At 29.9% G+C, this 24,865-nt stretch overlaps 1 protein-coding gene across 1 annotated transcript in view; it reads right to left on the bottom strand.

Annotated features, from left to right (window-relative positions):
• LOC126882283 (polycomb group protein Psc-like) overlaps positions 1–24,865 on the bottom strand; it is a 123,513-nt gene that overhangs the window by 78,565 nt on the left and 20,083 nt on the right. The window contains exons 5-6 of the mRNA XM_050647144.1: positions 18,679–18,844; positions 12,318–12,660 (exon numbers count right to left, since the gene is read on the bottom strand). Of these exons, the coding sequence (XP_050503101.1) occupies positions 12,318–12,660; positions 18,679–18,844 (509 nt within the window). The remainder of the gene's footprint in view (positions 1–12,317; positions 12,661–18,678; positions 18,845–24,865) is intronic.

Below are 24,865 nucleotides of genomic sequence, written 5' to 3'. Positions count from 1 at the left end.
TCTGAGTCATCTATGTCGTCTTCAGATTCATAACTAGTATCTTCACCTAGATGCACAACTATTGGTTCAATGGTAATTTCAATGAAGTTATCAAGGTTCCACATTTTCTTTTCTTCTTTCACTACATGTTCGATACATTTTATCCACGATTGTGAGGTCACATTGCTGACGGCACCATTAAGTAGATTTTTAACATCATTTAATTTATAAGTAAAATTGTTCCTTGCTACTTCATTTTTTATTTGAGCCCATATAAGTTCTATCGGATTTAATTCGCAATGGTATGGCGGCAATCGAAGTACAATTACGCCTCGTTCTCGCGCCATTTCATCTACTACATATTTAATATATTTATTTTATAACACCGCGCTAAGTTTAGTAATTCGGTCTTCAAATTTTGTTCATCAATTTAATATTTTTTTTAGTAAGCCAATCCGCAATCTCTGCTTTTCTCCATTTAGTGGTTGGTAACTGTTCTACACGCCGGGAGTGATATGGAGCGTTATCCATAACAATAACAGATCCTGGTTGAATTTTTAATAGAATATCTGAAAACCATTTTTCATAATGATCTGCATCCATTTCCTCATGGTAATCTATAGCTTTTTTAGACACAAATGCATTTAAACCTCCTTCAACAAATCCAGAGTCGCTACCAATATGGGTAATAATAAGGCGTTTTCCCTTTCCAGATGGGGCTTTTAAACCTGTCGACAAGCCATCTAGGAAAGCTTGTCGTTTGTTTTTCACATTTAAATCCTGCCAAATTTTAGTCACTGTATGTCCTTCATTTAACCATGTTTCATATGTATAGTATATCTTTTTTCCATCTCTTAGAAATTCTGCAATTTTTTTCAGGTACCGTCTGCGCCATAAAATGATTTCTTCTTTTTCAATAAGAGTACTATTCCTCTTTCTCTTTAAATACCTAAAGTCCATTTCACGTAAAGTACGTAACAAAACACGTCTTGATATTTTTGGAATATTTTCATTAGATTGAAGGGAAAGAGCAATTTTTTTTATAGTTGGTAATTCGTTTTTAAAATAAAATTCATGTACTGCACGACGAATGGCCTGTTTCGTCGTATCATCCAATTTTATTTGTTTCCTTCCTCTTGTCTCAACCTTCAAAGTATTACTATCGTTTGTTTTATCGACTGTTTTAATGACTGTACACACTAGCTTCCGAAACTTTTGTTAAAATACTACATAATGTAACTACATCGCTTACATTCATATTTTGTTCTCTGGCTCGAAGTCCTTCAAATACATTTCCGATCATAGCTTTTTCTTCAGGTGTTAAATTGTGGCGTTTCTTTTTAATACACGGTTCACTACTACTACTGTCAGACATATTTATTTTTTGTCACTACTTAAATTGAATTAATTAAACTAAACTACTCACAGTTTAGTAAATGTAAAATCACCTTCCACTAATAACACTACAAATAATTCTGTTTTTAATTATTATTTGTCACTACTTAAATTGAATTAAACTAAATTACTCACAGTTCAGTAAATGTAAAATCACCTTCCACTAATAACACTACAAATAATTATGTTTTAATTCTTATTTGTCACTAAATTGAATTAAACTAAATTACTCACAGTTTAGTAAATGTAAAATCACCTGCCACTACTTAATAACACTACAAATAATTCTGTTTTTAATTATTATTTGTCACTACTTAAATTGAATTAAACTAAATTACTCACAGTTCAGTAAAGGTAAAATCACCTTCCACTAACACTACAAATAATTATGTTTTTTATTATTATTTGTCACTACTTAAATTTAATTAAACTAAATCACTCACAGTTCAGTAAATTTAAAATCACCTTTTACTAATATCACTACAAATAATTCTGTTTTTAATTATTATTATTTATCACTAAATTACTCACAATTCGCAAAACGTAAAATCAGCTGTCTGGTTTATGAAATACCTTTCAGCGCGCTCATGAAATGACTTACAGAAACACACGTACCCTTGAACGCTGCCGCTGTTGCCAGTTACATCGCCTTAATCTGCGACGACACTGTCGATCTCGGACAGTGCCTAAGGTTAGAGAAAGATATAAACTACGACCTTGCAGATAACGTTCAGTTAAATTATACAGGGTGCGCCAAACCTCTGGTCTTCTTTGATTACGGCTGAACTATGAGATATACAAAAAAATGTTTATAACAAAACTAATGTGTATCAAAGAGGTCTATAATTTAAAATTATTTTCAATTATACAGGGTGAGTCAGAACGTCGGTATGAACCAAAGTTGTATTTTTTTAAATGGAACACCCTGTATATTAAATCATATTTGAATATATTATTTAAAAATATGAAAAATTTGTATAAGGTCTTATAGGCCTAAAGTTAATAATTTTCAAAATATTTACATTTTTATTGAGAAAAATGGTAATATTTATAGGGTTGTGGATTATGTTTCCAAGGAAATAAAAATTTAGGTGATAGGTCAAAGTTTTTAAAATATAGTGTTATTTTTAAATAATTTAATATTTTTTAAAAAACTCTAACAAGAAGTAAAACCACTTCTATGTAAATTGGTATATTTATTAAAACTTAAAATCCCAATGGATTGAATAAAATAAGTCCAATTCAGAACGTTTTCAGACCTATCGGTCCATCATCAGTGAATGTGCATACTTGCTAAATAGCCCCAGAACCAAACAGTGGTTGAATTTAAAATTCGATTTACATTATTTAAAAATAATATTCAACAGGCTAAACGCCGATGTTTAGCCTGTTGAATATTATTTTTAAATAATGTAAATCGAATTTTAAATTCAACCACTGTTTGGTTCTGGGGCTATTTAGCAAGTATGCACATTCACTGATGATGGACCGATAGGTCTGAAAACGTTCTGAATTGGACTTATTTTATTCAATCCATTGGGATTTTAAGTTTTAATAAATATACCAATTTACATAGAAGTGGTTTTACTTCTTGTTAGAGTTTTTTAACTATATGGTATACAGCCAACCTAGGGAACTTCCCTTCTAGTTAATATTTTTTACTTTTAGCCATAAAATATACAGTGTGATCACTATTTGCAAATACAAAATTTTCTCATTTTTTTAAATGGGACACCCTGTATATTAGTTTTGCGTTTGGTAGTAAATATTACAACCTTTCTTTTGGTATATGGTTGTATGTACCTAGCATGTTTCGTTTTGTAGATATTTTAAAAAAACTATAGATTTTACGTTTTTGCGGATTTTTTATTTAAAAATTATTTTGCAAAAAAAAATAATTATAATCTGGTTTTAGAAACATACACTAAAATATAAAATATGAAAATAAAAACGTAATTAAAGAATAAAATAAATCGTATGCTAGTACAATTCAATTGAATTTAATAACTTTAAATTATTTTACAAAAAATATTTTACCTTATTAACGAATACATAAATTAGTTACTAAATTAAATAAACAACCAAATTTTAAATCAATCGTAGTAATTCTTCTACCGCAGCAACTTTCCTGTACCAAATTAATTGTTAGTTATATTGTATTTACGAGTAAGATCAGTTAATAACTTTTTAATTTACCTACATCTTGAGAACGTATAAAGTATGCTTTGAAACAAATGAACGTTATGGAAGTATATTAAGAAGTAAATAGTATCTATGTACCTACTCGTGTCACAAAAGCTGGTAATAATTTCTAATGGTTTCGCCCAAAACAAATGTCGTATCCAAAAATTTTTCGGTTAAAAAATTAAAATTTAAAATATAAAAAATTGTTACAAAAATTTCAACTACAAAAGTATTACCAGTTTTTGTGACACCAGTAAATACTATTTATATTAATAAATAATTTGGATGATACATTTAACATTCATTTGTTTCAAAGCATACTTTATAATAATTTTTATATTTTCAAGATGTATGTAAGTAAATTTAAAAGGTAAATTAAAAGTTTAACTAAATACAATTTAACTAACAAATAATTTGGTACAGCAAAGTTGCTGTAGTAGAAAAATTACTACGGTTGATTTAAAATTTGGTTGTTTATTTAATTTAGTAACTAATTTATGCAATTATTAATATGGTAAAATATTTTTTGTAAAATAATTTAAAGTTATTAAATTCAATTGAGTTGTACTAGCATACGATTTATTTTAATCTTTAATTACGTTTTTATTTTCATATTTTATATTTTAGTGTATGTTTCTAAAACCAGATTATAATTATTTTTTTTGCAAAAAAAATTTTAAATAAAAAATCCGCAAACACGTAAAATCTATAGTTTTTTTAAAATATCTACAAAACGAAACATGCTAGTTACATACAACCTTATACCAAAAGAAAGGTTGTAATATTTACTACAAAACGCAAAACTAATATACAGGGTGTCCCATTTAAAAAAAAATGAGAAAATTTTGTATTTGCAAATAGTGATCACACTGTATATTTTATGGCTAAAAGTAAAAAATATTAAATTATTTAAAAATAACACTATATTTTAAAAACTTTGACCTATCACCTAAATTTTTATTTCCTTAGAAACATAATCCACAACCCTATAAATATTGCCATTTTTCTCAATAAAAATGTAAATATTTCGAAAATTATTAACTTTAGGCCTATAAGACCTTATACAAATTTTTCATATTTTTAAATAATATATTCAAAAATAATTTAATATACAGGGTGTTCCATTTAAAAAAATACAACTTTGGTTTATACCGACGTTCTGACTCACCCTGTATAATTGAAAATAATTTTAAATTATAGACCTCTTTGATACACATTAGTTTTTTTATAAACATTTTTTTGTATATCTCATAGTTTAGCCGTAATCAAAGAAGACCAGAGGTTTGGCGCACCCTGTATATGCTGGCAACGTTCAATATTCTTAGAACTGCAATCTTGTCAAAAAGGTTTTAAATAGACCAGTCCAATTATTATTGAAATGTATTTGATATAAAATGAGATCTCTTCTATCGGAACGTATATTCTAAACAGTCAGACAAAGAAGGTTTTTGTCAATTTTTAAGCGATTAAACAGATTCTGCAATAATCGACTAATTTGTTTATTAAATAGTAATTAAATTTTCTTATTTTGTCGATTTTCCGACAACAAAAATATTTTTTTAAAAAGGGTAAACGTCTAATTTTACTTGCCTATGAAAAGTTATTAAAACATGACTCACTTTCTACAATTGTGGTATTTGAGGTATATGGGTAAAACAAAATACCTAATATGCTCAACAAAAATACAGTTAATGTGACAAGGTTAAATGTTGACGAATTGAATAGCAGTTTGAAAAGGTAGAACACTTTAAATATCTTGGGATCTCAGTTAATAGAACTAATGATAGAAGGATAGTAATCAACGAAAGAATCCTGATGGAAACAGAACATACTGGAGATACAACAACTTCCCCAAAGATAAGAAGCTTACTCAGAATCCTAAACTGACAATTTACAGAGCAGCAATTAGACCAGTAATCACATATGGTGCTGAAGTAATGTGTGTGACAAAGAAAGATGAGGAAATATTGAGGATTCTAGAGAGAAAAATCATTTGCAGATTAGCAGGCCCACTAAATTTAGGTAATAAAGAATTTAGAAAACTAATGAACTACGAAGAAAGAGGACTTTTGAAAGGAGAAGACATCGTCAGATTTATCAAGACACAGAGACTCAGATGGATGAGACATATAGAAAGGAGAACTTCAGAAGCAGTTATCAAGAAAATCAGTAAATGGAGACCAGTATCAGGCAGATCACGAGGAAGACCGAAAACGAGATGGGAGAACCAAATAATTGCGGACCTCAAGAAGATGCGAGTTACAGAATGAATAACTCTAAGCAAAAACAGAAACTAATGGAGAAATATTACTGCAGAAGACGCCAAGTAACACAACCAATAAATAAAACCAAAATGTTAATCCGGACTGATTCCCCGCGAAAAAAGAATCGGAAGAGCCCAAAGAGGGCGGCAATCACTCCGATAGGAGTGTAGATGCCATGATGATCTAATACACTAGATTCAGTGATGGGCAAAGTACGGCCCGCGGGCCTAACTCTGGCCCGCGAAAGTATTTAATCCGGCCCACCAAAGAGTTCATCAACATGGATAGTATACATATAGCTTTAACATAAAATGTATTTTTTCTATAATTCTGGCCCTCCTATAGATTTTGTTACTTTGTGGCCCCCCATTAAAAAAGTTTGCCAACCACTACAGTAGATGTAACACTAGTGCTTTTTTGACTCTCTTCTAGAGAAAAATAAATAATTACACTTTTATAAAAAAAGAACTTTTTATAATGCCACGTTTTTATTATTTATATGTCACAATATAAAAAGTATAATAAAAACAATTATTTTTTAAATCAAAATTTTGTTATTTTGTGGCCCCCCATTAGCCCCTTAATGTACACATTAATTTTGAAGTTTCGGTCAAAAAATGATCGCATTGTTTTAATGTTAAAATGTTCTTTTATGTATAATTGAATTTAAAAAAAAAGGATTTTTAGTGTCGTAGCACCTTTACTTTACCTGGGGATGAGGTAACAAATAATCTATCTACTTAAACCTGGGGATGTACAAATAATCTATTTAAAATTTCTACATATAAGGCATAAAATAGTTCTAAGAATAAAAAAAAACACGATTCACTTCAGACTGCTTCAAATGCACTAACGATTTGTATAAAAACAAAATATGTACTGAAAATTCTACAAAATTCAATTCGTATTGTCAGTTCGGACTGCAAGTTATTAGAAAATAAATCTCATTTTACAATGTCTTACTTAACACTGGCCGGGCAATAAAAAAAGGTAGCTATGTACCGCTGTTTAGTACACTAACTGTTTAGTACACTAACGCTTCGAATAAAAACAGATTTTTAACAATTCAACAAAATTCAATGTATCAGTTGTCAATGGTTCCCACTGCAAGTTATTAGATAAATAAAAGATATAGATATAGATTTATAGAAAAAAAAAAGGTATAGAGGTAAAAGAAGAAGAAGAAGAAATGTAGAAAAGATTTTACGTCTATTTAGATATTTATAGGCTTTTATACAAATATCAACATCGCAAGTGCTTTAAAAATTGAAAGATTAAAATCTAATGGTTGCTCGTGTCAGAGTCGAGCGTGTACAAAATTGCCAGTAAGGCACGCTCGTGTCAGAGTCGAGCGCGTACATTAAGGGGTTAAAAAAGTTTGCCCACCAATGCACTAGATGTAGCACTTGTGCTTTTTTAACTCTCTTCTAGAGAAAAATAAATAATTACACTTTTATAAAAAAAAAGAACTTTTTCTAATGCCACGTTTTTATTATTTATAAGACACAATATAAAAAGTATAATCAAAACGAATCAAAATATCGATTTTAAAAACAAAAAGGATTTCCCATGACGGGAATCAAACCCTAGCCACCTGGGTGAAAGGCACGTATCCTATCCATTAGAGCATTATTTGATTTAATATATTGAGATAAATATTTGACATAAGTAAGTTCGATCTAAATGCCATTGCATTATTTAGATTTAAAATGGATTAATATAAAAAATAAAACTCAATGCATCTATACAAAAGCTGTTAAATATTGCATTTTAATCGAGTTCTGAGCTATTCTGATAATTTCAGGTGTCTACGTAATCTGGAAGAATGTTTATTAGTCCAGGAACGCTTTTCAACTCGCAATTTTTACAGAATGGATCGATTTGCTTGAAAATTTGACAATAAGTAGTGAATAGTCCAAGGATCAAAATCTATATGATGCCGAAAGGCGCTTTTACCATGGGGGTGGTTACCACCCCATCTCGGGGGTGGAAATTTTTTATTATATTTTGACTGCAAAAGTTGATAAAAACATTAATTTTAAGCAAAAAATGTTCTATACATTTTTTTGATAAAATTAATAGTTTTTCGATTTATCCGCTATCGAAAGTTTTAGTTTTATATCGAAAAAATCAATGTTTTTCGATATTATACTCATTTACGATTCACTCAATTTTTGTCGTAGAAAAAATTTTTTCAAACCAATTTCTCAAGAATTAAATAACTTACAATTTCATATTTAAACATTTTTTTCGTATCTCTGATGCTAATCTTTCTATTCTGAAGAAAATGGCGTTTTTACAAAACTACAAAAATTCGTTATTCGTTTTTATCTCCAGTTTAAAAAAAAAATAATCATTCTAAGCCAGTCTAACTTCTGAAATCTATTAATAATGCATAAATAAAGAAGAATAAATAAGGCCAATGACTAAAAACACCGCTAACTTACATTATTATGCTTCCAATTGGATTTCTCCTTTTTTTTTTTTCAAAAAAATATATTGATTTTTTAAGCGTAGCTTTTTTATTTTTGAAGATATTCTTCTTTAGCGGCGAATCGATTGAGGGTAAAATTTGATTGATCCCCGCGCATGCGCACACCGACAGTATGGTATTAGTGGTTATACGGGCTCTGATTGGGTGTTGAAATTTTGAAATGATCTGTCAATAATTGTTCAATATGGAGGTTATCGGTAAACAAAAATATTGTATAATATTAGTTTTTATTGATGTGTGGACAGAAATAAAATCAAATTTATAATTATAGTGGCTTTTTAAATAGTTTTGAAAAGCCGCAGGTACGTAATTCTAAATGTTTCAGTTAGAAATACCTAATAGTTTCAATACCTATCTATTTGGAAAATGTAAACAAAATAATGTAGTTACCTATTAGTAGGCAATGCTTCAATTTACATAATCTGATTACGAACAAATCTTCATCTCATATATCGTTTTCTTAATGTTGTTCTGAAGCTATTTTCTTGTGGCATTTTTATAATCAAGTATATTCAAATGGGAAATAAGCCACAATTTTACCTAAAAATAATTTTATTAACGTTTCGACGCCCAAGTCGGGTGTCGTTGTCAAAATACAAAATAATACTAAATAAACAAAAATGGTGTTGCTTAGTAAAAAATTCTTCTAATAATTTATTTAATCTGACTCATTTATATCGGCAATTCAGACACGTATTATACATTTTAAAGTAAACGACTTTAAAATGATATTGCCAATATTGATGAGTTGCGTTCCTGGGACGACTTTACTAAAATATAGTTCATTCGATTACATGAAATCAATCCCAACTCAAGAATATCCGCCACAAAAAATCATAGCATGTGATCTGTCTTTAAAAAGACAACCAAATGCAACGGTGGCACTGAAATTCTCGCGTTAGAGATTCCATAGTAAATCACGAGGGAAAACCAGGAAAAACCTCGTGATACTATCCCGACATCGTAAGTATTTGGGGTTACATTTAGTTTATTCTCAAAAATAATACCAAATTCTGACTTAATATTTTAAATTTTAAATAATACTAAAATACTAAATATGTACTAACTCGATATGTTACTGATTTACTAATTGTGGTATTTTCTTTCTATTGACTTCCTCCTTTAATATGGGTAACCACATCCTACTGCATTCTACCGAGGAATTTGCGACACAATTGGTTTCATTTAGCATAATTAGAGCCAATAATTTAGTCAACACGCATGGGATAATGAACATAGAGTTCAGTGGAGAGATTCAAGTATAGTCCTGAAAGAAGCAGATAGTAAAAAGAGAAAAATCAAAGAAGCGGCTCTAATTATGCTAAATGAAACCAATTGTGTCGCAAATTCCTCGGTAGAATGCAGTAGGATGTGGTTACCCATATTAAAGGAGGAAGTCAATAGAAAGAAAATACCACAATTAGTAAATCAGTAACATATCGAGTTAGTACATATTTAGTATTTTAGTATTATTTAAAATTTAAAATATTAAGTCAGAATTTGGTATTATTTTTGAGAATAAACTAAATGTAAACCCAAATACTTACGATGTCGGGATAGTATCAAGAGGTTTTTCCTGGTTTTCCCTCGTGATTTACTATGGAATCTCTAACGCGAGAATTTCAGTGCCACCGTTGCATTTGGTTGTCTTTTTAAAGACAGATCACATGCTATGATTTTTTGTGGCGGATATTCTTGAGTTGGGATTGATTTCATGTAATCGAATGAACTATCTTTTAGTAAAGTCGTCCCAGGAACGCAACTCATCAATATTGGCAATATCATTTTAAAGTCGTCTACTTTAAAATGTATAATACGTGTCTGAATTGCCGATATAAATGAGTCAGATTAAATAAATTATTAGAAGAATTTTTTACTAAGCAACACCATTTTTGTTTATTTAGTATTATTTTGTATTTTGACAACGACACCCGACTTGGGCGTCGAAACGTTAATAAAACCATTTTTAGGTAAAATTGTGGCTTATTTCCCATTTGAATATACTTGATCGTTTTCTTACTCTATATTTTGTTGTATTTTATTTCGACAAAAATCAAACTAATAATTTTATTAAATTCATATAAATTTATGGTGTAAACGTTTAGTTTGTGTATATTCCCACATGACGTATACGAGAGTTTGGTGCAGTTTGAAATGGCGTCAACTTTCGTACGGCGCGGTAGACGTGAAGTGGGTTCGAGCCCCAAGCAAGTTATTATTTTTTTATTTTTTTTTATAGATTTTATGATTGTAAGTATATTATTATATAATTTTTGAAGATATTCTTCTTTTTTGAAAGTGGTAGATAAGAAAGTTAGTTTGATTTTTAAATAAAATAAGTACAAATAACCTTTTAAGTATATATACTTCGTTTAAATTACCTATTATATAATAGAAGAATATCTTCTTACGTGCGTACAAAGTACACACACATTCTTTTTTTATCCTAGAAAGTTTGTTAAAAAACAATTTTGTAGGTTTTTATAAGATCTATAAGGCTATTAATATTAAATACTTTGAAAATCCTTAGTCGCAAAAAGAGGTGACTTTGAAAGGGTTGGTAAAGGTGGTTTTTGCATGTTATTATAAATTTTTAATTATCAATAGCTCACTCAATTTTTACCGTATAAAAATTTTTTTTAAACCATGTTCTTGGGAATTAATGCCCGGTTGCACCAACAGATCTTAAGCTTAAGTCGAGAATATCATAAGAATTAATATAATATAATTATAATATATTACAATAAGAATACCATAATATAATAATAGATATAATTGATAATAAGATAAGAATCTAAAATTATGGTGCAACGTAAGTGATACTCAAGGAGGCCCTATATATAAGTAGAGCTTAGCTAAGCTGAAGCTTAAGATCTGTTGGTGCAACCAGACATAAATAACCTACAGTATTATATGTAAATATTTTTTCGTATCTCTGATGCTGATCTTTCTATTATGAAGAAAAGGGCATTTTTTACCAAACTACAAAAATTCGTTATTCGCTTTTAACTCCATTTTTTTTAAATAATTATTATAAGCCGGTCAAACCTCTCGAAACTATTAATAATACTTAAATAAAGAAAACCAAATAAGGTCAATGACCAATTTTAATTCGGGTGGTGAGTAGGGGAAGTTTCCGATCACTTTTTCGCTGAAAAAATAGGTTCTGACATTCTTTTTATTATAAATCACTGAATTTTTGAGCTAGAGACTACTTTTTTATTTCAGGAGATAGATATTTTTAAATACTTTTAAATTAGTTTGAACAAGTTATTCTGGAAAAATGCATAGTTTTCCCGCCTTTTCACTTTGAAACTACAATATTTAGCATTTGACGAAGAAGAGCTAACATATAATAAAGTATAGCTTGATTACTGTTGGTCTTAAGGAAAATAAAAAAAAACGGTTTTGTTTATTTTTTCAAAAGGTACATTTTTGTTAAGCAAAGTTTTTTTGATAAAACGAACACTTTTTGAGTTATTAGCAGAAAACTGATTAAAAACATTGATTTTTTCGCTATAAAACTAAGACTTTCGATAGCGAATAAATCAAAAACTATTAATTTTATCAAAAAAATGTATAGAACGTTTTTTGCTTAGAATGAATGTTTTTACCAACTTTTGCGGTCAAAATAAAATAAAAAATTTCCACCCCCGACATGGGGTGGCAACCACCCCCATGGTAAAAGCGCCTTTCAGCCTCATATAGATTTTGATCCTTGGCCTATCCACTACTTATTCTCAAATTTTCAAGCAAATCTATCCATTCTGTAAAAATTGCGAGGTTTTGTCATATTTTAAGCTTCATTACTTGGACTATATAATGGATTACAAGATTTCCCTGATATAGTGAAAAAGACCAAGCCAAGTATATAAAAATGTTTTAAAAATGCCTTATATTGGATTTAACGCTTACCTAATAAACCCACCAGTATTTCATACGTGTAGGTAAATATCTTACTGATTATTTTGTGTTCTAAAAACTGAAATACAAAGACTTACCTTTTCCTATAAACTTCAATCCGGGAAGTTCCTTCTTGCATGGCACCTGGTTGCCAACTGGTTTGGACTCAATCACTGACGCATCACTTTTGTACTTTGGTTCGGTATTTACAATTTCCAACAGGCTGGGACTTAGAGCTGCGTCCTGAATGCCTGTTATCGACATCTCGCCATTCTCGCTTATCCTCAACTGTACCTCCTTCCAATTGTTGTTATTACTGATATTGTTGTTGTTATTGTTGGCTAGATTTGTTTCTTGTTGCTCTTGGTGTTCTTGGACGTCCAATTTTAATTTTTTAGACGTGTTTTCGTATATTCTGTATGTGAGTTCTATTGGTCCTTTCTAAAATAAAAAAAAACAATTTTAAAATAAAGTATTTTTAATAAATAACCGCTATTCAACCCATGAACTTTTGCGTATAGGTGTGCGAATATTTGGTGGTAGCGGTTAGACACTTTTCTACGATCCCCGTAGATAGATCTACTTCAGAAAAGCGACCCTGCCTACGCGAGTCATGCTCAATTCCTTACTGGGTGAATCCATGCCCCATCCCTTTATCCTTCCAAAATCTAACCTACTACCTATCCCTCCCTGAAAGAGGGCAGTAGCGATCATCAGTACCAGCTCAAGGCGCAGAGGAAATGAATTCTGGATCGGTTTGGAAGTGGACTACCACAAGCATGAAAGGTAGTTTGAATAGCCGTATTGCGATGCAGACGGCAAAGTTAAAAAGGACTTAAAATGAACCTCACCAAAACAAAACTCATGTCAAAAACAAAGATGAAAATAAGTAGAAGAGTAAGAATGGGTTACGTTTGCACTTCCTTTTTTGAATTTTTTGATTTTTATTTATTCAAGTATCTAGCTACAGTCCGTCTAATATACTTACCGTTGCACGTCAATAGGTTTGTTCTAGCATCAGTTTCAAACGGTTTGAAATCATCAGCGAATAGTCGACCAGCGCGAGTAGAGGGGATAGTACTGGTGACTGTATTATGTTCTCTCACTGACCAACTGTTTGCTGACGGTTTCTGACTAGTTTGACTGTTTGCTAGAACAAACCTATTATCTACGTCAGAGACCTAAGTTGACATAGTTGCCAAAGTATAAAAAAATCTTGAATCCATTTTAAATCAAATAGATCGCATAATTACTGCAAACGTGGATTATACAACAAAACAAATTAATATTCAATGTAAATAAATAAAAACATTAGAAATAGAAAACAAGAATGGTCTTACCTTCAAGTAAATAATAAAAACAATAAATATAATAAAACAAATACTTAGAGTAAAGAATAAAATGTTACCAATTTATGCCAAAATGTCACCTTCGTTCGATTACAATTACAGTGTGTTCCGAACAAATTTGCTTCATAAAAACGCTTTATAATTATAATCCATTTATACAAATTAAATGAAACATATTATTGTGTATTTCTTTAAGGTTAACATTAATAGAAATCTTCAAATATTATTTCTATGTGTATATAATAAAATATGTCTAATGGCTGCAATTCCAGTGTACTCGGCAAAATGATTCTAAAAAAGAACACACCTACCGCCTAAATATTTCGTGTTGGTATCATGTGACGTCACGGGCTATGACGCAGATGACGTGCAATGGTAAGTATTGGGACCGTGCAAGTTCGGCAAAGCGACACCTATTTCTACGCTCTGCAACTTTATTCGCACTTTTAATTATATTGGCCAATTATATTAGTCCTGGTTACTGGATAATTGTCAAGGCCATAGTCCAAAAAAACAATAAGAAGAAAAATAAGATTCAGGTTATGTTATTAAAACGTAAACAATTGTATGTAGTAAATAAAATTAGTTATTAAAATGCAGTACTGCAAGCAAAATACAATTAATTAAATTTACCTTTATATAATAATTGCATATCATATCAATATTGTGGAGCAACAAATAATTTTTCTTCTTCAATGACAGTAGATATGAAATGTACGTTAATTTGACAATTTCAATTGACAATATGAATTATTTAAGAAAGTTGCAATATTTCTCCGCTATTCGCGCACGATCGTTTCTCAATTCCCTTTCAAGTACTTGCACACCGCGAATATTAGATGGAGTATATGTATGTATGTGCGTGCATAAGTATTATATGTGGAATGTTATTATATTTGGAATATTGTAGCAAACAGTAACTTATTATCTATCGTGGCTGAATGGACCAAGCGATTCAAAGCCAATAAGAAAAGAAAAAAAAAAGTAAGAATGGGACGCCTGCCTTTGGAAAGCTGTCTTATATACTGAAAAATAAATCAAATACCTCAAAATATTTAATTCTCGTATCTTTCCTGCCCTAACATATGGAACTCAGACATGGACATTAACCAAAGCAAATTTGAAAGAGTTGAGGAAAACTCAAAAGAGCGATGGAACGAAAGATGTTGGGCATTTCACTTTGGGAACATCAAACTAATTTATCAATTAGAGAGATAATAAAAGTACAGTTGAGTCCGCGAGTCTTTACACGTGCGTCATCATTTAAAGCATACGAAATAAGTCGGAAATTTACTAAACACAACGGCAAGTGGATATTATTCCGATCACGGGTTATAGTATAAAATTTGACGTTATCAAATAAATAGAATGTCAAATTTAAGTTGTGCTTTAAAATTTTGGTGCATAATTACAGGTACATTTGAAGCAGCTTAATAAATTATTTTATTGTCATTGATTAATAAATAAATAAACAATTTATAAAAAAATTCAATAAAATATTTTCTTTTTGTTATTTTATTCACTTTGGCGGAACCTTAAACACAAGCATTCAACTGTGTCAACAATGAGGTTAGCTTTGTACGTTGTCAAAATTTATCGTAAAATAACATAAACTTATCAAACAATTTCTAACTCCAATATAAAATTTGTTGTGAAAACAACTGTTTGTATACTATAAAAAACTTCAAAATGCAAAAATTCGACAGAATAACAGCAAAAAACTCAACAAACTGACAGCTACAAAAGTAAACAAACCAAAACGTCAGAAATTGTACTTAAAATATGTGAAGACGTCCCCAATCGTCTTTCTTTGTACCTATCTCTTTTCAATGCACTGAGTCTAAATCGTTCATAAAAATAACATGTGTTCTTACTTAATAACATGCGGCAGCTGGTTTGTCACTAATTTCATGCGTGGAAGACAATGATGCTAAATAAAAAGTATGTGTTTTATCTCGCCAGGTATTAATGACGCACGGGTAAAGACTCGCCGACTCAACTGTAGAAGACGTTATTAAACGTTTTATTCAAATGGAAATGGGCTGGACACAACGAATGCCTCGAGGTTTTGGTAGGTGGAACAGAAAAATAGGGAGTTAAAGATCTTATGGAACACGAAGAGATCACGAGGAAGACCCAAAATGGTGGAGCGGTGTTATTAAGTGTTGCAGGATCAATATGGAAACGTCTGACAAGGGACAGAAGCAAGGGACGAAATGAGAGAAGTAAACTATCCAATAGAAATTTTTTTCGTATTTTTGTACTATTTCATAACAAAGTCACTTGAAATTGTGGGGGATCTATTTTTATGAATGACAGTATATCTAGTGTTAAAGATAAGTTGGGAAAATCTGTACTCGGCTGGATTCTTATCTGAGATTGGGCACTCGAAAGTATATATTTAAAAATCCCCTTAGTAAAGTTTTCAGCTATCTGATAGCCCCAGGGGTCCCCTATCGCAAAATGTTTTTTCTCGAAAAAAATTTCACGAGAGATCCTTTACTTTAAAAATCTGAAAAAATTCATGAAATATATAGGGTGAGGCAGATAAAGGGCCTATTAGAAATATCTCGAGAACTAAAGGTAAGAGAATCATGAAAATTGGAATACAGGGGTGTTGAGGTATGAACTATTTAATGAAAATATTTTGGTCTCTTTGCTACTTCCAGTGATACCGGAAGTTGATTGTAACTTCGTTTTTTTAATTGGGACACCCTGTAAGGTACTTTTTTAGTTCTTAATTATTACCTATACCTAACTGCTTTAATTTATAAGTTATTCGTAGTTCTTTAAGCCAAACATTAATTGCAACAAAAATTACGTGAAATTTTATTAGGTTTGCCGTGAAAATATTCAATCATAAATAATTTTTTGAAAATAAATACATGTTAATCTAGAATGATCCTTAATTTATTAATATTGGATGAGGTACCAAAATGTCTACGTTGTTAAGATTTTTGGTGCATAAAATATTAATAAAAACAAACCATATTCTACCTAGTTGGCTATGGCTTTGACACTAAACTTGATTAAACATTAGACATTATATTATTTTTATAGTTCCAGTTGCGTTGTTACCATCACTAATATAAATTTTTGTAATGGGGAACTGATTAGCAAAGTTTTTGTTCTAGGAGAGTATAACAAAAATGTACTACTAGCAATAAGAATTTATCATTTGCAACTCCCTGATAGACGACAACCAAGAAGAGAAACTTTTCAAAGTTTACTAGAATAGTTCATATCAAAATGCAGATTCTCAGTGACACTAACATTTAATTTATTTTAATCATTTACAATAGTTTTTGTTTGATCAGATTTCTCGTAATCTAAATGTCCAGTTCGTTGAAACCGCTCTAGTAAATGTTGAAAAGTTTTTCTTTTTGGTTGTCATCTATCATGGAATTGCTGATGATAAATTCTTATTGCTAGTAGCACATTTTTATTTGTTATAGTCTCCAAGAACAGAAAACATCTGAATCAGTTCCTCATTAGAAAAATTCATATTAGTAATGGTAGCAAAGCAACTGGAACTTCAAAAATAGTAGAATGTTTAAGCAAAGCAAATGTTTAAGCATATTTAGTATCAAAGTCATAGCCAACTAGATAGAATATTGTATGTTTTTATTAATATTAAACACACCAACAATATTAACTACGTAGGTATTTTGATATATCAACCAGCATTAATAAATTAAGGGTCAGTCGAGATTAATATGTGTTTATTTTCGAAAAATTATTTATGACTGAATATTTTCACGGCAAACCTAATAAAAATTTCACGTAATTTTTGTTGCAATTAATGTTTGGCTTAAAGAACTACCTACGAATAACTTACAAATGCTTAAGAAATAAAAAAGTACTATAAAAGATCATTTCATTACAATATAAAAATACAGGGTGTTCCATTTAATAAAACACAGAAAACACTCAGTCCGAGTTTTGACCAACCCTGTATACTAAAATTAAACATTTGGCTATATTATGAATTTTTAATACTAATAGACTACAGTATTCCTCATGATCATCTTTCAGTGCGTCACAGTTTTTCGATTTCTTTCTAACGCATTAAATTGTATGTGACAGAAAAAAGGCACGTCGGTGATTACATTTCGTCGGTGACATTTTTATAACATTTATTCTAGTTATTCTAGTTGTCGATAGATGGCGCCATAATAAAAAAATAATTTTTTTTTAATTAGATAATAATATTACAAATATAATCGGTATAATTTATAAGACTATACAAATCAAAGAAAATACAATTTTATAAATGCAAGAAACACATTTGATTTGTTTTTATTCCAAATTGAAAATAAAATGTGACAACTGTCAGATTTAACTAAAATGTCATGTTAGAATAAATGTCATAAATGTGTATTATCACGGACTTACCCTTTTTCCTATCATTTGTTACGCACTGAAAAATGATCATGAAAAGGACAATATATTAAAAATCACTTGAACATAAATGGAGTTTTTAATATCAAATCCGTATAATTCTACAGGGTGTGAAGTTTGCTACAAAATTTATAAAAAACCGTAATTATCTTTTAAACTACCTTGTATAATATTACACAACCGGATATTTTAAGAAAAAAGACATCGAGCAGAATCCAAAAATGTAAAAATATACAGGGTGTCCCAATTAAAAAAACGAAGGTACAATCAACTTCCGGTATAACCGGAAGTAGCAAAGAGACCAAAATATTTTCATTAAATAGTTCATAACTCAAAACCCCTCTGTATTCCAATTTTCATGATCCTCTTACCTTTAGTTCTCGAGATATTTCTAATAGGTCCTTTATCTGCCTCACCCTGTATATATTTTTATTTCCACAAACACTCGTGATTATTTTCAAATTTTTTGGATCAAAATTGAGCTTAGGACAGGTGATTTGACACTCTCAATAAGCGAGAAATTATTATTTTTTGTTAATATAATTAACAACATGTCTATTTATTGTAAAATCCTTCTCCCAAAAAATCTAGCACAAGATGAACAAAAAAAAAACAGATCTAAATAACACAATTTCACTTAATATAATTATGTTAACAAAAACGGAGCTTCAGGCTTCATAGAAAAATTGAAATAAGTAGTTTTTCTTACCCTTTTCCATAAATAAATATATGCTACATCCATTAAAGTCAGTGAAGAACTAAGGCAATCTTGATTGTAAAGTATATCGATTCTGTGGTTTTCTGAAAGATCATATTTCGCCCTGATTAGTTTCTTTAGGTGGCCCATCGTGACAGCAGCTGGGCAACGAAGATATCTGGAAATCACAAGAAGAGAAACAAATAAATATAACTACCAACCGGTTATTGTTCTGAAGCTATTTATTTGTGGCATTAATGTAATTTATTATTCTAAATGGGAAATAAGCCACAATTTAACTTAAAAAATGATTTTATTAACATTTTGAGTACTACTTAGGACGCCGTTGTCAAAATACAAAATATTACTAAATTAAACAAAAATGTTGTTGCTTAGTAAAAAAATTTCTTCTAATAATTTAATTTAATCTGACTCATTTATATTGGCAATTCTGACATATTATACATTTTAAAGTAGAAGACTTTAAAATAAAATCAATGGGAAAACCCAATAGTTGGCTGTGTACCATAGTTTAAAAAACTCATACAGAAGTAAAAAACTTCAACTTGTATTCTGGTATAAAATCGTTTATTTAAAAACTATCTAAAAAGTCATCCAAATGGATTGCAAAACGTTTTCGTTCTAATTCAGAACATCTTCAGTGACTAGAATGAAGTATTTCCACATTAGACTAAAGCAAAAGGTTAAAATTTTGACTGTTAGAATGAAAAAACTTGTGGGAATACTTACATTCTGCAGAGTAGTTTGAAACTAGCACACCATTTAAAGTGGTAACCCCATAATATATGGTTTAAATATGTTATTTTTACAAAACATGTTGACTACAAGTCGATGTTATTAGATATAATAGAACACATGCTCAAAGGGCAACATGGTTCCCTGCTCGAAAATGCTAGGTACTTGCCAGTACAATGGGCACAGACCAACTGAGAAATTAGGAAATGGAAATGACAAGAGTGACATGACATGACAAGAGTGACATGACATGACAAGTTAAAGCCAATTTTTGGTTAAAGCTTACAAAGTGTAGTTTGGTTTTGGATTTGTAGTTTAATAGCGTGGTTTAATAAAAACTTTTACATTTTACTACAAATCCAAAACCAAACTACACTTTGTAAGCTTTAACCAAAAATTGACTTTATCTTGTCATGTCATGTCACTCTTGTCATTTCCATTTCCTAATTTCTCAGTTGGTCTGTGCCCATTGTACTGGCAAGTACCTAGCATTTTCGAGCAGGGAACCATGTTGCCCTTTGAGCATGTGTTCTATTATAATATCTAATAACATCGACTTGTTAGTCAACATGTTTTGTAAAAATAACATTTAAACCATATATTATGGGGTTACCACTTTAACTGGTGTGCTAGTTTCAAACTACTCTGCAGAATGTAAGTATTCCCACAAGTTTTTTCATTCTAACAGTCAAAATTTTAACCTTTTTCTTTAGTCTAATGTGGAAATACTTCATTCTAGGCACTGAAGATGTTCTGAATTAGAACGAAAACGTTTTGCAATCCATTTGGATGACTTTTTAGATAGTTTTTAAATAAACGATTTTATACCAGAATACAAGTTGAAGTTTTTTACTTCTGTATGAGTACTTTAAAATAAATAATATTGACAATATTTATGAGTTGCATTCCTGGGACGTCTTTATTGAATGATAGTTAATTCGATTACATGAAATCAACCTTAACTCAAGAATATCTGTCACAAAAAAATCATAGCATGTGATTTGTCTTTAAAAAGACAACCACATGCAATGGTGACAGTAAAATTATCGTGTTAGTGATTCCATAGTAAATCACGAGGAAAAACCAGGGGTCGTATTTTCGAATTTAATCGAATATTTTCGCATACGAGTTAACTCGAATGAAAAATTTCGTATACGAACGTGAATGTGTATTTTTGAACGTCCTTCGAAATGTTATATGTATACGAGCAAAATTTGCACCGGCAACACTGCAAATTCGAATAACATTGAACTTATTTGTCATCTGAAGAGTCACAAGGTTGCCATATTTGTTTGGTTTATTTTTTGTATAATGTACACGACTGTCTTGACTGGGGTATAATGTATACGAATAAGATTGTAAAGAACGTTTAATGTATAAAGATAACGACTTATAGTCTAAACAAATTATAAAAAATGGCCATTTTTGGGAAACGTTGTTTAGAAGTTATTTTAAGTGTAATCGAATATGAAGATTGCATAGGTAGGTATATTAGTAATATCAATTTGCAAAGTCCGCAGAAAGTGTGCTATTTTGTTTAATATTATTTTTGTATCCAGTATTTACACTGATATTTTACTATTTACTTTTAAAAACTTTACTTCAATGCACCTTTATGTAATGTGATAGTATGAAAAAATTGAGGATATGGCAACGGTGTCATATGTCAAGTTTGGAGCTTAGATCCAATGCTAAAATGCGTACATAAAGTTAGGTTAGGTTATATTTTCAAGGCATAATCGTACATGTCCTTTCTTTCTATTAAAGAATTATTTAAACCAGCCATTGAAAATAAATTTCAATGTAAAAATATTGTAGACAACAACACAATTAACACTATGAGCTAAAACTATCATGACAGCTGAAATGACCTTGAAATGACAACAATAATTCGTATACGAGCATCACGATTCGAATGGTTCATACCCATTCGAGTCGCCACGAAAAATTCGTACACGAAGTATTCGAAAATACAAGACACCGGATTTCAAGCGAAATTCTTCTAATTTCGTATGAGAAATATGCTCGAATGAATTCGAAAATAGGACCCTAGGAAAAAACCTCATGATACTATCCCGATATCGTAAGTATTTGGTCTTACATCCAGTTTACTCTCAAAACTAACACCAAACTCCGATTTTATATGTATGTTATTTTAAATTACAAATAATATTAATAATACGTAAATATACAGGGTCAGTCACCACTAACGCGACGGAAGATTACAGCGAAATGGTAAAAGATTTGAAAAAAAATTTCAATTAGTGGTTTGTAAGTTGATAAAATCTACATTTTAAAATTATTTTGAAATATACAGGGTGTCCCAATAAATGGCGGCGTATCAAAGTTATATTTTTTCTTATGGAACACCCTGTATTTTATTGCATTTTTAATTGTCCGCAAAAAATAAGGTATAGTTTCATAAGGCTTCCCTATACCTATGTACAGAGTGTTGTGAGTTATGTTGACTTTTCTTAAAATGTAACGTTTTAAGAGAAGGCTTATTCTCAAGTTATTTAAGAAATTATAAAAAAATACTTTTACATCTAAATAGTTGGATATTGGTTGAATGTATCCATGATTGATTATTACACATTTATTTACAGGGTGTTCAACATTTACAGTTTCATTATTGGATTATTCAATGTGTCATATGATGCTTATTTTAAATGGAACACCATGTATATTAATTATTAATTATATTAAACGAAGTCACCTCTTTCGAATGGTATATGGATGTCCTATACCTAGGTCTAATAGTTTTTGCGTAATTTACAATTATTTAAATTCCTAATCTGTAAATCGATTTTAAAACAAAAGATGTATCTCATTGTATGACATCGTAATTTTATGACAGTGCGGTCTGGTAATTATCAAAAATATAAACATCCATGTATGATATTCAAATTTAATTGTTCCTAAAAATGAATAACCACGTTATCTACGAAAGAGTAGGCATGGTACTTTGCATTGGGGAGTGTTTGCAAAATTGTATCTTATTTTCTAAAGTTTAAGCTCAAAAGTAGGTATCCTGATAGAAGACACCCAAAAAAGGACGTTTTTGAAAAATTTCGGAAAGTTAAATAAAAATAAATCAGTTATTTGTGATCATGTCAAGGAACTTGATGTCCTGCTTTCTGTTACGGAAAACCCAAATACTAGTAAAGAAAAAATTTCGGGTAAATCAGTCAAACGACTGTTAGAATACTTAAGAGAAACCACTATTATCCCTATAAAACTCAACTACACCAATATTAGACCGAACAGGATTATGATAAATATTTAACTTATTGATTATAGACTTTAGACTTTGGAGCAGATCCTGATTTTTTTTTAAATGTATTGTATACAGACCAATCTACCTACTTTTCATAATAATGGTCTAGAAAATAGACATAATTTTCATTTCATTATGATACAGTAAACAAACATTTATTTCGTACAGTTTAAAAATGGAGAGTGCATAAATATTATTTTTAAAATCAATTTACTCCTAGTTATAGAACATCCCTATACCATTCGAAAGAGGAACCTGTGTTTAGTATAATAATTTATTAACATACATGGTGTTTTATTTAAAATAAGCATCATATGACACACAGCACCCTGTAAATAAATGTGTAATAATCAATCATGGAATACATTAATTATAAAATAATTACCAGACAGTACTGTCATAAAATGACATTAATTAACTACATCTTTTGTTTTAAAATCGATTTACAGATTAAGAATTTTAATAATTGTATATTACGCAAAAACTATGACACCTAAGTATAGGACATCCATATACCATTCGAAAGAGGTAGATTTGTTTAGTATAATTATTTATTAATATACATGGTGTTCCATTTAAAATAAGAATCATATGAAGCATTGAATAATCCAATAATAAAACTGTAAATTTTGAACACCCTGTAAATAAATGTGTAACAATTAATCATGAAATACATGCAACCAATATCCAAATATTTAGATGTAAAAGTATTTTTTTATAATTTCTTTAAATAACTTGAGAATAAGCCTTCTTTTAAAACTTTACATTTTAAGAAAAGTCACCATAACTCAGAACACTCTGTACATAGGTATAGGGAAGCCTTATGAAACTATACCTTATTTTTTGCGGAAAATTAAAAAATGCAATAAAATATAGGGTGTTCCATAAGAAAAAATATAACTTTGATACGCCGCCATTTATTGGGACGCCCTATATATTTCAAAATAATTTTAAAATGTAGATTTTATCAACTTACAAACCACTAATTAAAAATTTTTTTCAAATCTTTTACCATTTCGCTGTAATATTCCGTTGTGTTAGTGGTGACTCACCCTGTATAAATAATACCTAAAATATAAAAATTATGTACTAAACTCGATATGTTATTGACTTACTAATAGAAAGAAAATACCACGATTAGTAAATCAATAACATATGAAGATAGCACATAATTTATATTTTAGTATCATTATATATCTGTGTTATTAATTTTATTTATAATTTAAAATAACATACATACAAAATCAGAGTTTGGTGTTAGTTTTGAGTTTTTGAGAGTAAACTGGATGTACGACCAAATACTTACAATATCGGGATAGTATCATGAGGTTTTTTCCTGGTTTTCCCTCGTGATTTACTATGGAATCACTAACACGAGAATTCTACTGTCACCACTGCATGTGGTTTTCTTTTTAAAGACAAATCACATGCTATCATTTTTTTGTGACGGATATTCTTGATTTAAAGTTGATTTCATGTAATCCAATGAACTATCTTTCGATAAAGTCGTCCGAGGAACGCTACTTATGAATATTGGCAATATCATTTTAAAGTCTTCTACTTTAAAATGTATATGTTGAATTGCCGATATGAATGAGTCAGATTTTTGCCAAACAACATTTTTGTTTAATTTAGTAATATTTTGTATTTTGACAACGACGTCCGAAGTGGAAGTCAAAACGTTAATAAAATAATTTTTTAAGTTAAATTGTGGCTTATTTCCCATTTAGAATAATTATCAAACAGTTTGGACAACGTTGTTATACAGTGCATTCGTAAAGTGTGGAAACGGTCTATTATCTCATGATTTAATTATTTTCAGAGTTAAAGCTCTGAAAGCTCGATTTTTATTTTAAATGATTTTTTGGTAATAGTGACGTCATAGATTTGGGCGTAATGACATCATCGATGATTTTTTAAATGGGAATAGGGGTCGTGTGGTAGCTCATTTGAAAGGTGATTCAATTCTCTATTCAGTAATATAAACATTAACATCATTATTTATACCGAGTGGCCAAAAAAATAATTTTAATTAAATTAATTGCCGCAAAAAAAAGAATACATACATGTAATTTATTTAACTCAAAATACATTTTACTGCTGCCAGAAAAGAGAAACAAAATGTTTATTTAACAAATGTCAAATGCAAAATGTCAAACAGCAACA

Source organism: Diabrotica virgifera, chromosome 3, assembly GCF_917563875.1.
Source record: "Diabrotica virgifera virgifera chromosome 3, PGI_DIABVI_V3a".
NCBI classification, from domain to species: domain Eukaryota; kingdom Metazoa; phylum Arthropoda; class Insecta; order Coleoptera; family Chrysomelidae; genus Diabrotica; species Diabrotica virgifera.
The sequence above is the reverse complement of the archived record's forward strand: the minus strand, read 5'-3'. Positions and strand labels throughout refer to the sequence as shown.